Source organism: Electrona antarctica, assembly GCF_951216825.1.
Source record: "Electrona antarctica genome assembly, chromosome: 16".
Classification (NCBI taxonomy): Eukaryota; Metazoa; Chordata; class Actinopteri; order Myctophiformes; family Myctophidae; genus Electrona; species Electrona antarctica.
The window spans coordinates 576,038-592,111 of record NC_136797.1 but is presented as its reverse complement, the minus strand read 5'-3'; the positions used below and the strand labels follow the sequence as shown (position 1 = coordinate 592,111).

Sequence of the window (16,074 nt, the reverse complement as noted above, 5' to 3'; positions counted from 1 at the left end):
GCTAACACTAACACTACCACTACCGCTAAGACTAACACTACCGCTAACACTAATGCTACCACTAACACTAACACTACCACTACCGCTAACACTAACACTACCACTACCGCTAACACTACCGCTAACACTACCGCTAACACTAACACTACCACTACCGCTAACACTACCGCTAACACTACCGCTACCGCTAACACTACCGCTAACACTACCGCTACCGCTGACACTACCGCTAACACTACCGCTAACACTACCGCTAACACTACCGCTACCGCTAACACTACCGCTACCGCTAACACTACCGCTAACACTACCGCTAACACTACCGCCAACACTACCACTACCGCTAACACTACCGCTACCGCTAACACTACCGCTAACACTACCGCTAACACTAACACTACCGCTAAGACTAACACTACCGCTAAGACTAACACTACCACTAACACTACCGCTAAGACTAACACTACCGCTACCGCTAACACTACTGCTAACACTAATGCTACCGCTGACACTACCGCTAACACTAACACTACCGCTAACACTAACACTACCGCTAAGACTAACACTACCGCTACCGCTAACACTACCGCTAACACTAATGCTACCGCTGACACTACCGCTAACACTAACACTACCGCTAACACTAACACTACCGCTAAGACTAACACTACCGCTAACACTACCGCTAACACTAATGCTACCGCTGACACTACCGCTAACACTAACACTACCGCTAACACTAACACTACCGCTAACACTAACACTACCGCTAAGACTAACACTACCACTACCGCTAACACTACCGCTAAGACTAACACTACCGCTACCGCTAACACTACCGCTAAGACTAATGCTACCGCTGACACTACCGCTAACACTAACACTACCGCTAACACTAACACTACCGCTAAGACTAACACTACCGCTACCGCTAACACTACCGCTAACTCTAATGCTACCGCTGACACTACCGCTAACACTAACACTACCGCTAACACTAACACTACCGCTAAGACTAACACTACCGCTACCGCTAACACTACCGCTAACACTAATGCTACCGCTGACACTACCGCTAACACTAACACTACCGCTAACACTAACACTACCGCTAAGACTAACACTACCGCTACCGCTAACACTATCGCTAACACTAATGCTACCGCTGACACTACCGCTAACACTACCACTACCGCTGACACTACCGCTAACACTAACACTACCACTACCGCTAACACTACCGCTAAGACTAACACTACCGCTACCGCTAACACTACCGCTAACACTAATGCTACCGCTGACACTACCGCTAACACTAACACTACCACTACCGCTAACACTACCGCTAACACTAACACTACCGCTAACACTACCGCTAAGACTAACACTACCGCTACCGCTAACACTACCGCTAACACTAATGCTACCGCTGACACTACCGCTAACACTAATGCTACCGCTGACACTACCGCTAACACTAATGCTACCGCTGACACTACCGCTAACACTAACGCTACCGCTGACACTAATGCTACCACTACCGCTAACACTACCGCTAACACTAACACTACCGCTAACACTAAAACTAACGCTAACACTAACACTACCGCTAAGACTAACACTACCACTACCGCTAACACTACCGCTAAGACTAACACTACCGCTAACACTAACACTACCGCTAAGACTAACACTACCACTACCGCTAACACTACCGCTAAGACTAACACTACCGCTACAGTTACCGCTAACGCTACCGCTAACACTACCGCTAACACTAATGCTACCGCTAACACTACCGCTAACACTAATGCTACCGCTGACACTACCGCTAACACTAATGCTACCGCAGACACTAATGCTACCGCAGACACTAATGCTACCACTACCGCTAACACTACCGCTAACACTAACACTACCACTACCGCTAACACTACCGCTACCACTACCGCTAACACTAACACTACCACTAACACTAACACTACCGCTAACACTACCGCTGACACTACCGCTAACACTAACACTACCACTAACACTAACACTACCGCTAAGACTACCGCTACCACTACCGCTAACACTAACACTACCACTAACACTAACACTACCGCTAACACTACCGCTACCACTACCGCTAACACTAACACTACCACTAACACTAACACTACCGCTAACACTACCGCTGACACTACCGCTAACACTAATGCTACAACTACCGCTAACACTACCGCTAACACTAACACTACCGCTAACACTACCGCTAACACTACCGCTGACACTAACACTACCACTACCGCTAACACTACCGCTGACACTAACACTACCACTACCGCTAACACTACCGCTGACACTAACACTACCACTACCGCTAACACTACCGCTAACACTAACACTACCGCTAACACTAATGCTACCGCTGACACTACCGCTAATGCTACCGCTACCGCTGACACTACCACTAACACTACCGCTACAGTTACCGCTAACGCTACCGCTAACACTACCGCTAACACTAATGCTACCACTAACACTACCGCTACAGTTACCGCTAACGCTACCGCTAACACTACCGCTAACACTAATGCTACCGCTGACACTACCGCTGAAGATACCGCTACCGCTGACACTACCACTAACACTACCGCTACAGTTACCGCTAACGCTACCGCTAACACTACCGCTACCGCTGACACTACCGCTAACACTACCGCTACAGTTACCGCTAACGCTACCGCTAACACTACCGCTACCGCTGACACTACCGCTAACACTACCGCTACAGTTACCGCTAACGCTACCGCTAACACTACCGCTACCGCTGACACTACCGCTAATGCTACCGCTAACACTAACGCTACCGCTGACACTACCGCTAATGCTACCGCTAACACTAACGCTACCGCTGACACTACCGCTAATTCTACCGCTAACGCTAACACTACCGCTAACACTAACGCTACCGCTGACACTACCGCTAATGCTACCGCTAACCCGATGAGGACGACACCATGATGTGCTCCAACAACCAGTCAGTCTCATTTCATCAAAACAACAACCGGTCAGTCTAATTTCATCCAATCAACAACCGGTCAGTCTCATTTCATCTAATCAGCAACCGGTCAGGCTCACCGTATACTACCAATTCTGTACTGTACTCATGTTGTACTGTACTGTACTGTACTAATGTTGTACTTTACTGTGCTGTACTGAACTCATGCTGTACTGTACTGATGCCATGCTGTACTGTACTGTACTGTACTCATGCTGTACTGTACTGTACTGAACTCATGCTGTACTGTACTGATGCCATGCTGTACTGTACTGTACTGTACTGTACTGTACTGTACTGTACTGTACTGTACTGTACTGTACTCATGCTGTACTGTACTGTACTGAACTCATGCTGTACTGTACTGATGCCATGCTGTACTGTACTGTACTGTACTGTACTGTACTGTACTGTACTGTACTGTACTGTACTGTACTGTACTGTACTTTACTTTACTGAACTCATGCTGTACTGTACTGTACTGATGCCATGCTGTACTGTACTGTACTCATGCTGTACTGTACTCATGATGTACTGTACTGTACTGAACTCATGCTGTACTGTACTGTACTGATGCCATGCTGTACTGTACTCATGCTGTACTGTACTGTGCTGTACTCATGCTGTACTGTACTCATGCTGTACTGTACTGTACTGTACTGTACTGTACTGTGCTGTGCTGTACTCATGCTGTACTGTACTATGCTGTACTGTACTCATGCTCTCATGCTGTACTGTACTGTGCTGTACTGTGCTGTACTGTACTCATGCTGTACTGTACTGTACTGTACTGTACTGTACTGTACTGTACTGTACTGTACTCATGCTGTACTGTACTGTGCTGTGCTGTACTGTGCTGTACTGTACTCATGCTGTACTGTACTGTACTGTACTGTGCTGTACTGTGCTGTACTGTACTCATGCGGTACTGTACTGTGCTGTACTGTACTCATGCTGTACTGTACTCATGCTGTACTGTACTGTGCTGTACTCATGCTGTACTGTACTGTGCTGTACTCATGCTGTACTGTACTGTACTGTGCTGTACTGTGCTGTACTGTACTCATGCTGTACTGTACTGTGCTGTACTGTACTCATGCTGTACTGTACTCATGCTGTACTGTACTGTGCTGTACTCATGCTGTACTGTACTGTGCTGTACTGTACTCATGCTGTACTGCACTGTACTCATGCTGTACTGTACTGTACTGTACTGTACTGTACTGTACTGTACTGTACTGTACTGTACTGTACTGTGCTGTACTGTACTGTGCTATACTCATGCTGTACTGTACTGTACTCATGCTGTACTGTACTCATGCTGTACTGTACTGTACTGGGCTGTACTGTACTGTACTCATGCTGTACTGTACTCATGCTGTACTGTACTGTGCTGTACTCATGCTGTACTGTACTCATGATGTACTGTACTGTACTGAACTCATGCTGTACTGTACTGTACTGATGCCATGCTGTACTGTACTCATGCTGTACTGTACTGTGCTGTACTCATGCTGTACTGTACTCATGCTGTACTGTACTGTACTGTACTGTACTGTACTGTACTGTGCTGTGCTGTACTCATGCTGTACTGTACTATGCTGTACTGTACTCATGCTCTCATGCTGTACTGTACTGTGCTGTACTGTGCTGTACTGTACTCATGCTGTACTGTACTGTACTGTACTGTACTGTACTGTACTGTACTGTACTGTACTGTACTGTACTGTACTGTACTGTACTGTACTCATGCTGTACTGTACTGTGCTGTGCTGTACTGTGCTGTACTGTACTCATGCTGTACTGTACTGTACTGTGCTGTACTGTGCTGTACTGTACTCATGCGGTACTGTACTGTGCTGTACTGTACTCATGCTGTACTGTACTCATGCTGTACTGTACTGTGCTGTACTCATGCTGTACTGTACTGTGCTGTACTCATGCTGTACTGTACTGTACTGTGCTGTACTGTGCTGTACTGTACTCATGCTGTACTGTACTGTGCTGTACTGTACTCATGCTGTACTGTACTGTGCTGTACTCATGCTGTACTGTACTGTGCTGTACTGTACTCATGCTGTACTGCACTGTACTCATGCTGTACTGTACTGTACTGTACTGTACTGTACTGTACTGTACTGTACTGTACTGTACTGTACTGTACTGTGCTGTACTGTACTGTGCTATACTCATGCTGTACTGTACTGTACTCATGCTGTACTGTACTCATGCTGTACTGTACTGTACTGGGCTGTACTGTACTGTACTCATGCTGTACTGTACTCATGCTGTACTGTACTGTGCTGTACTCATGCTGTACTGTACTCATGCTGTGCTGTACTGTACTCATGCTGTACTGTACTGTACTGTACTCATGCTGTACTGTACTCATGCTGTACTGTACTCATGATGTACTCATGCTGTCTACTCATGCTGTATTGTACTGTACTGTACTCATGCTGTACTGTACTGTACTGTACTGTACTCATGCTGTACTGTACTCATGCTGTACTGTACTGTGCTGTACTCATGCTGTACTCTACTGTACTCATGCTGTACTGTACTCATGCTGTACTGTACTGTACTGTACTGTACTGTGCTGTACTCATGCTGTACTGTACTCATACTGTACTCATGCTGTACTGTACTGTACTGTACTGTACTGTACTGTACTGTACTGTACTGTACTGTACTGTACTGTACTGTACTGTACTGTACTGTACTGTACTCATGCTGTACTGTACTGTACTGTACTGTACTCATGCTGTACTGTACTCATGCTGTACTGTACTGTGCTGTACTCATGCTGTACTGTACTGTACTCATGCTGTACTGTACTCATGCTGTACTGTACTGTACTGTACTGTACTGTACTGTACTGTACTGTACTGTACTGTACTGTGCTGTACTCATGCTGTACTGTACTCATGCTGTACTGTGCTCATGCTGTACTGTACTCGTGCTGTACTGTACTCATGCTGTACTGTACTGTACTGTACTCATGCTGTACTGTACTCATGCTGTACTGTACTCATGCTGTACTGTACTGTACTCATGCTGTACTGTACTGTACTGTACTCATGCTGTACTGTACTCATGCTGTACTGTACTGTACTGTACTCATGCTGTACTGTACTGTACTGTACTCATGCTGTACTGTGCTCATGCTGTACTGTACTCGTGCTGTACTGTACTCATGCTGTACTGTACTGTACTGTGCTCATGCTGTACTGTACTCATGCTGTACTGTACTCATGCTGTACTGTACTGTACTCATGATGTACTGTACTGTGCTGTACTCATGCTGTACTGTACTCATGCTGTACTGTACTGTACTGTACTGTGCTGTGCTGTACTCATGCTGTACTGTACTATGCTGTACTGTACTCATGCTGTCATGCTGTACTGTACTGTACTGTACTGTGCTGTACTGTGCTGTACTGTACTCATGCTGTACTGTACTGTACTGTACTGTACTGTACTGTACTGTACTGTACTGTACTGTACTGTACTGTTCTCATGCTGTACTGTACTGTGCTGTACTCATGCTGTACTGTGCTGTACTGTACTCATGCTGTACTGTACTGTGCTGTGCTGTACTGTGCTGTACTGTACTCATGATGTACTGTACTGTGCTGTACTGTGCTGTACTATACTCATGCTGTACTGTACTGTACTCATGCGGTACTGTACTGTGCTGTACTCATGCTGTACTATACTCATGCTGTACTGTACTGTACTGTACTGTGCTGTACTGTGCTGTACTATACTCATGCTGTACTGTACTGTACTGTACTGTACTGTACTGTACTGTACTGTACTCATGCTGTACTGTACTGTGCTGTACTCATGCTGTACTATACTCATGCTGTACTGTACTGTACTGTACTGTACTGTACTCATGCTGTACTGTACTGTGCTGTACTGTACTCATGCTGTACTGTAATGTGCTGTACTGTACTCATGCTGTACTGCACTGTACTCATGCTGTACTGTACAGTACTGTACTGTACTGTACTGTACTGTACTGTACTGTACTGTACTGTACTGTACTGTACTGTACTGTACTGTACTGTACTGTACTGTGCTGAACTGTACTGTGCTGTACTCATGCTGTACTGTACTGTACTCATGCTGTACTGTACTCATGCTGTACTGTACTGTACTGGGCTGTACTGTACTGTACTCATGCTGTGCTGTACTCATGCTGTACTGTACTCATGCTGTGCTGTACTTTACTCATGCTGTACTGTACTCATGCTGTACTGTACTCATGCTGTGCTGTACTGTACTCATGCTGTACTGTACTGTACTCATGCTGTACTGTACTGTACTCATGCTGTACTGTACTGTACTGTACTGTACTGTACTGTACTGTACTGTACTGTACTGTACTGTACTGTACTCATGCTGTACTGTACTGTACTGTACTCATGCTGTACTGTACTGTGCTGTACTCATGCTGTACTGTACTGTACTGTACTGTACTGTACTGTACTGTACTGTACTGTACTGTACTGTACTCATGCTGTACTGTACTGTGCTGTACTCATGCTGTACTGTACTGTACTGTACTGTACTGTACTGTACTGTACTGTACTGTACTGTACTGTACTGTACTGTACTGTACTCATGCTGTACTGTACTGTGCTGTACTCATGCTGTACTGTACTGTACTGTATTGTACTGTACTGTACTGTACTGTACTGTACTCATGCTGTACTGTACTGTGCTGTACTCATGCTGTACTGTACTGTACTGTACTGTACTGTACTGTACTCATGCTGTACTCATGCTGTACTGTACTGTACTGTACTGTACTGTACTGTACTGTACTGTACTGTACTGTACTCATGCTGTACTGTACTGTGCTGTACTCATGCTGTACTCTACTGTACTCATGCTGTACTGTACTCATGCTGTACTGTACTGTACTGTACTGTACTGTACTGTACTGTACTGTACTGTACTCATGCTGTACTGTACTCATGCTGTACTGTACTGTGCTGTACTCATGCTGTACTGTACTGTACTGTACTGTGCTGTACTGTACTGTACTCATGCTGTACTGTACTCATGCTGTACTGTACTGTACTGTACTCATGCTGTACTGTACTGTACTGTACTGTACTGTACTGTACTGTACTGTACTGTACTGTACTCATGCTGTACTGTACTGTACTGTACTCATGCTGTACTGTACTCATGCTGTACTGTACTGTACTGTACTCATGCTGTACTGTACTCATGCTGTACTGTACTGTGCTGTACTCATGCTGTACTGTACTGTACTGTACTGTACTGTACTCATGCTGTACTGTACTGTACTGTACTGTACTGTACTGTACTGTACTGTACTGTACTGTACTGTACTGTACTCATGCTGTACTGTACTCATGCTGAACTGTACTGTACTGTACTGTACTCATGCTGTACTGTACTCATGCTGTACTGTACTGTACTGTACTGTACTGTACTGTACTCATGCTGTACTGTACTCATGCTGTACTGTACTGTACTGTACTGTACTGTACTGTACTCATGCTGTACTGTACTGTACTGTACTCATGCTGTACTGTACTCATGCTGTACTGTACTGTACTCATGCTGTACTGTACTGTACTGTACTGTACTGTACTGTACTGTACTGTACTGTACTGTACTGTACTCATGCTGTACTGTACTCATGCTGTACTGTACTGTACTGTACTGTACTGTACTGTACTCATGCTGTACTGTACTGTACTCATGCTGTACTGTACTGTACTGTGCTGTACTCATGCTGTACTGTACTGTACTCATGCTGTACTCTACTGTACTCATGCTGTACTGTACTGATGCTGTACTCATGCTTTACTGTACTGTGCTGTACTCATGCTGTACTGTACTGTACTGTACTGTACTGTACTGTACTGTACTGTACTGTACTGTACTGTACTGTACTGTACTCATGCTGTACTGTACTGTGCTGTACTCATGCTGTACTCTACTGTACTCATGCTGTACTGTACTGTGCTGTACTCATGCTGTACTCTACTGTACTCATGCTGTACTGTACTCATGCTGTACTGTACTGTGCTGTACTGATGCTGTACTGTACTGTGCTGTACTCATGCTGTACTGTACTGTAATGTACTGTACTGTACTGTACTGTACTGTACTGTACTGTACTGTACTGTACTCATGCTGTACTGTACTGTGCTGTACTCATGCTGTACTCTACTGTACTCATGCTGTATTGTACTCATGCTGTACTGTACTGTGCTGTACTCATGCTGTACTGTACTGTACTGTACTGTACTGTGCTGTACTCATGCTGTACTGTACTGTACTCATGCTGTACTGTACTGTGCTGTACTCATGCTGTACTCTACTGTACTCATGCTGTACTGTACTGTACTGTGCTGTACTCATGCTTTACTGTACTCATGCTGTACTGTACTCATACTGTACTCATGCTGTACTGTACTGTACTGTACTGTACTGTACTGTACTGTACTGTACTGTACTGTACTGTACTGTACTCATGCTGTACTGTACTGTACTGTACTGTACTGTACTGTACTGTACTGTACTGTACTGTACTCATGCTGTAATGTACTCATGCTGTACTGTGCTGTACTCATGCTGTACTGTACTTTACTGTACTCATGCTGTACTGTACTGTACTGTACTGTACTGTACTGTACTGTACTGCACTGTACTGTACTGTACTGTACTGTACTGTACTGTACTGTACTGTACTGTACTGTGCTGTACTCATGCTGTACTGTACTCATGCTGTACTGTGCTGTACTGTACTCGTGCTGTACTGTACTGTACTCATGCTGTACTGTACTGTACTGTACTCGTGCTGTACTGTACTCATGCTGTACTGTATTGTATTGTACTGTACTCATGCTGTACTGTACTCATGCTGTACTGTGCTGTACTGTACTCATGCTGTACTGTACTGTACTAATGCTGTACTGTACTGTACTCATGCTGTACTGTACTCATGCTGTACTGTACTGTGCTGTACTGTACTCATGCTGTACTGTACTGTACTGTACTGTACTCATGCTGTACTGTACTGTACTGTACTCATGCTGTACTGTACTGTACTAATGCTGTACTGTACTGTACTCATGCTGTACTGTACTCATGCTGTACTGTACTGTGCTGTACTGTACTCATGCTGTACTGTACTGTACTGTACTGTACTCATGCTGTACTGTACTGCAGGTGTCGTCGTACAGAGACTGTGTTCAACGCCTGCTTGTACTTCAAGTCGTGCCACAGCTGCTATACCTACTACTGCTCGCGGGGCTGCCGGCGCAGTGACTGGGACGTCCACAAGGGGAGCTGTCTGTACGGCCGCGTGGGGTCCGTCTGCAGACACGTGATACGACACTGCAGGGAGACCCCTGACGTTCACAAGGCCTTCTCTAGGCTCGCTAAGGTAGGGGGGAGGGGAGGGAGGGGTGTGGTGAGGGAGCGGGGAGGGGGGGTGGGGGGAGACCCCTGATGTTCACAAGGCCTTCTCTAGGCTCGCTAAGGTAGGGGAGGGGGGGAGGGGTGTGGGGAGGGAGGGGGGGGGGGGGGGGGTGGGGGGAGACCCCTGACGTTCACAAGGCCTTCTCTAGGCTCGCTAAGGTAGGGGGAGGGGGGGAGGGGTGTGGGGAGGGAGGGGGTGATGGTGGGAGACCCCTGACGTTCACATGGCCTTCTCTAGGCTCGCTGGGGTAGGGGGAGGGGGGGAGGGGCGTGGGGAGGGAGGGGGGGGGGGGGGTTGGGGGGAGACCCCTGATGTTCACAAGGCCTTCTCTAGGCTCGCTAAGGTCGGAAGGAGGGGGGGGGGGGGGTGTGGGGGGGAGGGAGGGGGGAGACCCCTGACGTTCACAAGGCCTTCTCTAGGCTCACTAAGGTAACTAACTCCAGTCTGGTTGTACTGTGGGGTAGAAACCACCTAACTCCAGTCTGGTTGTACTGTGGGGTAGAAACCACCTAACTCCAGTCTGGTTGTACTGTGGGGTAGAAACCACCTAACTCCAGTCTGGTTGTACTGTGGGGTAGAAACCACCTAACTCCAGTCTGGTTGTACTGTTAGGTAACTTGAAAAGTTATTTTCCATAACCTTCCATCCCCACCTCCCCCCCCCACAGGTGGGCTTCCTGTCTCGAGGGCGTGGCGTTCTCTTCCTGGGCTTCCCCAACCCTTCAGCATCGGGCGTGTTTCTGCAGCGAGGCCTGGAGGGGCTGGCCACGCCCCCTACGTACCTGAGGTAATACCCCTTAATACCCCGGTACCCTGAGGTACCTGAGGTACCCTGAGGTACCTGAGGTACCTGGAGGGGCTGGCCATGTCCCCTACGTACCTGAGGTAATACCCCTTAATACCCCTGGAGGGGCTGGCCATGTCCCCTACGTACCTGAGGTAATACCCCTTAATACCCCTGGAGGGGCTGGCCATGTCCCCTACGTACCTGAGGTAATACCCCTTAATACCCCTGGAGGGGCTGGCCATGTCCCCTACGTACCTGAGGTAATACCCCTTAATATCCCTGGAGGGGCTGGCCATGTCCCCTACGTACCTGAGGTAATACCCCTTAATACCCCTGGAGGGGCTGGCCATGTCCCCTACGTACCTGAGGTAATACCCCTTAATACCCTGGTACCCTGAGGTACCTTTAGTACCTCACCTAGCTGAGGTACCTTTAGTACCTCACCTAGCTGAGGTACCTTTAGTACCCCACCTAGCTGAGGTACCTTTAGTACCCCACCTAGCTGAGGTACCTTTAGTACCTCACCTAGCTGAGGTACCTTTAGTACCTCACCTAGCTGAGGTACCTTTAGTACCTCACCTAGCTGAGGTACCTTTAGTACCTCACCTAGCTGAGGTACCTTTAGTACCTCACCTAGCTGAGGTACCTTTAGTACCTCACCTAGCTGAGGTACCTTTAGTACCCCACCTAGCTGAGGTACCTTTAGTACCTCACCTAGCTGAGGTACCTTTAGTACCTCACCTAGCTGAGGTACCTTTAGTACCCCACCTAGCTGAGGTACCTTTAGTACCTCACCTAGCTGAGGTACCTTTAGTACCTCACCTAGCTGAGGTACCTTTAGTACCTCACCTAGCTGAGGTACCTTTAGTACCTCACCTAGCTGAGGTACCTTTAGTACCCCACCTAGCTGAGGTACCTTTAGTACCTCACCTAGCTGAGGTACCTTTAGTACCTCACCTAGCTGAGGTACCGGAGGTCTTTATAAACCGTTGCTGTCCGGAGGAAACCACCTAACTCCATTATTGAGGTTTTCAGTTATTGTTCCATAAATCAGTGCTATTGAACACCCTTTACGTCTGTGTGTGGGTCTATAAATCAGAGCTATTGAACACCCTTTACGTCTGTGTGTGGGTCTATAAATCAGAGCTATTGAACACCCTTTACGTCTGTGTGTGGGTCTATGAATCAGAGCTATTGAACACCCTTTACGACTGTGTGTGGGTCTATAAATCAGAGCTATTGAACACCCTTTACGTCTGTGTGTGGGTCTATAAATCAGAGCTATTGAACACCCTTTACGTCTGTGTGTGGGTCTATAAATCAGAGCTGTTGAACACCCTTTACGTCTGTGTGTGGGTCTATGAATCAGAGCTGTTGAACACCCTTTACGTCTGTGTGTGGGTCTATGAATCAGAGCTATTGAACACCCTTTACGTCTGTGTGTGGGTCTATAAATCAGAGCTATTGAACACCCTTTACGTCTGTGTGTGGGTCTATAAATCAGAGCTGTTGAACACCCTTTACGTCTGTGTGTGGGTCTATAAATCAGTGCTGTTGAACACCCTTTACGTCTGTGTGTGGGTCTATAAATCAGTGCTGTTGAACACCCTTTACGTCTGTGTGTGGGTCTATAAATCAGAGCTATTGAACACCCTTTACGTCTGTGTGTTGTTTCGAACATTATGTATAATAATAATAATGTTATTTCTAGCCTGCGTGAACTGAACAGTTTATAATAATAATAATGTTATTTTCTAGCCTGCGTGAACTGGACAGCTTCAAGGACAACCTGGGCGAGTACTGCGGCGAGCTGCGCGACGCGGGCGGAGAGTACGACCCCAACGAGTGCTTCCTGCTCAACGTTAGCATCGCCGTGGGAGAGGCCACGCCCCCCGGGGGGGCGGCACCGCGAAGCCACACCCCCACCGTCCGGAAGTACGCCAAGGTCAGTGAACCGAGTACAACTACTCAACTACATTACATTTACTCACTTCATCAGTGGTTCCCAAAGTGGGGTCCGGGGACCCCCAGGGGTCCTTGAGGGAGTTCCAGGGGGTCCGGGGACCCCCAGGGGTCCTTGAGGGGGTTCCAGGGGGTCCGGGGACCCCCAGGGGTCCTTGAGGGAGTTCCAGGGGGTCCGGGGACCCCCAGGGGTCCTTGAGGGAGTTCCAGGGCGTCTCCAGCTAAATGATAGTTTGGAACCAAATGTACTCTCAGAGTTACATTACGTTTCTAGTCTGAAAACCCACCTCTTCAGACTCCATCTTAGCCCGTAGCACTTGCCCTCATAGATATTTAAAAAAATAGATGCCTCATTGGCTGCTGCAGTTCGTTGGAGCCACCTCATTGGCTGCTGCGGTTCGTTGGAGCGACCTCATTGGCTGCTGCAGTTCGTTGGAGCCACCTCATTGGCTGCTGCGGTTCGTTGGAGCGACCTCATTGGCTGCTGCAGTTCGTTGGAGCCATGTGTGTCGACGGGAGGGCGGAAGAATTTACGCTGGTACGCCGGAAGAGTGGACGGCACAAACTACGTCACGCTGCCACTCAAGTGACTACTGGCCAATCACAACGCATCTTTTCCGGGACTTCAGGCCCGAACATGCGCGCTCTGTGACGCACGCTCATGCTTCCGTGGGGGGCGGGGCTTCGCAAGGAATCTCGGGATTTTGTTGCCCTCCCTTGAGCACATTCGCTCCAGAGGCGAACGGGGGCGTCTACCTTTATATGTCTATGCTTGCCCTAGCCTCGACCTTACAGGCGAATGCAAAGGCTCAACTTATGGAACTTAGACAGCATTTTATGTAAACATAGCACTCTATATAGTGTATACTCATATAGTTTATTATATAGATATATTCCACTGTCCCACAGTGTCTGCTACATGCCTAAATTGTAAATTGTGGCCTAAAGGTGGCGCTGGCCTCCTTCAGCCCGGAGAGGAAGGTTCACCGGGAGGAGGAGGAGGGGGGGGGAGGGGGCGTCGACATGGAGACCCTCATCCTGACCCCGCCTCCCGGGACCGCCGACATCGACCGCGAGGGAGAGGAGGGGCGCAGGGCGAGAGAGGTAAGAGACAATACGATGAGAGAGAGAGTTACTGTTGAGGCCTGTTTGGCTGTTTTCATTGCAGCTCAAAACGCTTCACAGAGACAGAGAAAACCAGAAAATCCACTGAATGTTCTGGCTGTGTCATAGGTAATAAAACCTAAAAGAAAAATGAATAAAGATGAAAAAATAAAATAATATTATATATATATATGCAACCTTTATGACCATGTGTTTCTCACTGTTAACCCCAGGTTAGGGTCAAACCTAGGGTGCAACCTTTATAACCATGTGTTTCTCACTGTTAACCCCAGGTTAGGGTCAAACCTAGGGTGCAACCTTTATGACCATGTGTTTCTCACTGTGAACCCCAGGTTAGGGTCAAACCTAGGGTACAACCTTTATGACCATGTGTTTCTCACTGTGAACCCCAGGTTAGGGTCAAACCTAGGGTGCAACCTTTATGACCATGTGTTTCTCACTGTTAACCCCAGGTTAGGGTCAAACCTAGGGTGCAACCTTTATGACCATGTGTTTCTCACTGTGAACCCCAGGTTAGGGTCAAACCTAGGGTGCAACCTTTATGACCATGTGTTTCTCACTGTGAACCCCAGGTTAGGGTCAAACCTAGGGTGCAACCTTTATGACCATGTGTTTCTCACTGTGAACCCCAGGTTAGGGTCAAACCTAGGGTGCAACCTTTATAACCATGTGTTTCTCACTGTTAACCCCAGGTTAGGGTCAAACCTAGGGTGCAACCTTTATGACCATGTGTTTCTCACTGTGAACCCCAGGTTAGGGTCAAACCTAGGGTGCAACCTTTATGACCATGTGTTTCTCACTGTTAACCCCAGGTTAGGGTCAAACCTAGGGTGCAACCTTTATAACCATGCGTTTCTCACTGTGAACCCCAGGTTAGGGTCAAACCTAGGGTGCAACCTTTATAACCATGTGTTTCTCACTGTGAACCCCAGGTTAGGGTCAAACCTAGGGTGCAACCTTTATGACCATGTGTTTCTCACTGTGAACCCCAGGTTAGGGTCAAACCTAGGGTGCAACCTTTATGACCATGTGTTTCTCAGGTGTGCTTCATCAACATCCAGCGCGAGCTGCGGCTCCGCGGCGTGTCTCTGCGCCACGAGTACCCGGCGGTCTACCGGCGGCTCTGCGACTTCGTGGAGCGGAACCGGCGCTTCACGCCCACCACCGTCTACCCCACGGACCGCCGCACGGGAAAGCAGTTCATGTGCATGATCATGGCCGCCTCCGAGCCGCGCACGCTGGACTGGGTGGGCACGCCGCACCTCCTAGACGATATAATTTAGAACCGGGTGGGAACACCTCCTGACTCCGCCAGATGGTGGCAGCAGTGAGTTCCTCCTCCTGCTTCTATCTGGTCTCTCTCGGACAGAGACGACGAAAAAACTCTGATCTGATCGGAGCGGTACACAGCCGTACGCGTCCGCTAGAGGCGGGATCAACGCCAGACTGGTAGCGTATTGAAGCACTGCCTCAGTGCACATGTAAACACAAGGTAACAGACTGGTAGCGTATTGAAGCGCTGCCACAGTGCACATACAAACACAAGCTAACAGACTGGTAGCGTATTGAAGCACTGCCACAGTGCACATACAAACACAAGCTAACAGACTGGTAGCGTATTGAAGCGCTGCCACAGTGCACATACAAACACAAGCTAACAGACTGGTAGCGTATTGAA

The 16,074-nt window shown here is 47.8% G+C and overlaps 1 protein-coding gene across 1 annotated transcript in view; it reads left to right on the top strand.

Annotated features, from left to right (window-relative positions):
* Positions 1 to 15,679, top strand: part of LOC306940275 (apical junction component 1 homolog) — a gene marked incomplete at both ends in the record, with an annotated part of 40,464 nt that extends 24,785 nt beyond the window's left edge. The window contains 5 exons of the mRNA XM_079525297.1: positions 10,271 to 10,487; positions 11,191 to 11,309; positions 13,068 to 13,254; positions 14,220 to 14,375; positions 15,437 to 15,679. Of these exons, the coding sequence (XP_079381423.1) occupies positions 10,271 to 10,487; positions 11,191 to 11,309; positions 13,068 to 13,254; positions 14,220 to 14,375; positions 15,437 to 15,679 (922 nt within the window). The remainder of the gene's footprint in view (positions 1 to 10,270; positions 10,488 to 11,190; positions 11,310 to 13,067; positions 13,255 to 14,219; positions 14,376 to 15,436) is intronic.
* Positions 15,680 to 16,074: the final 395 nt, after the last annotated feature.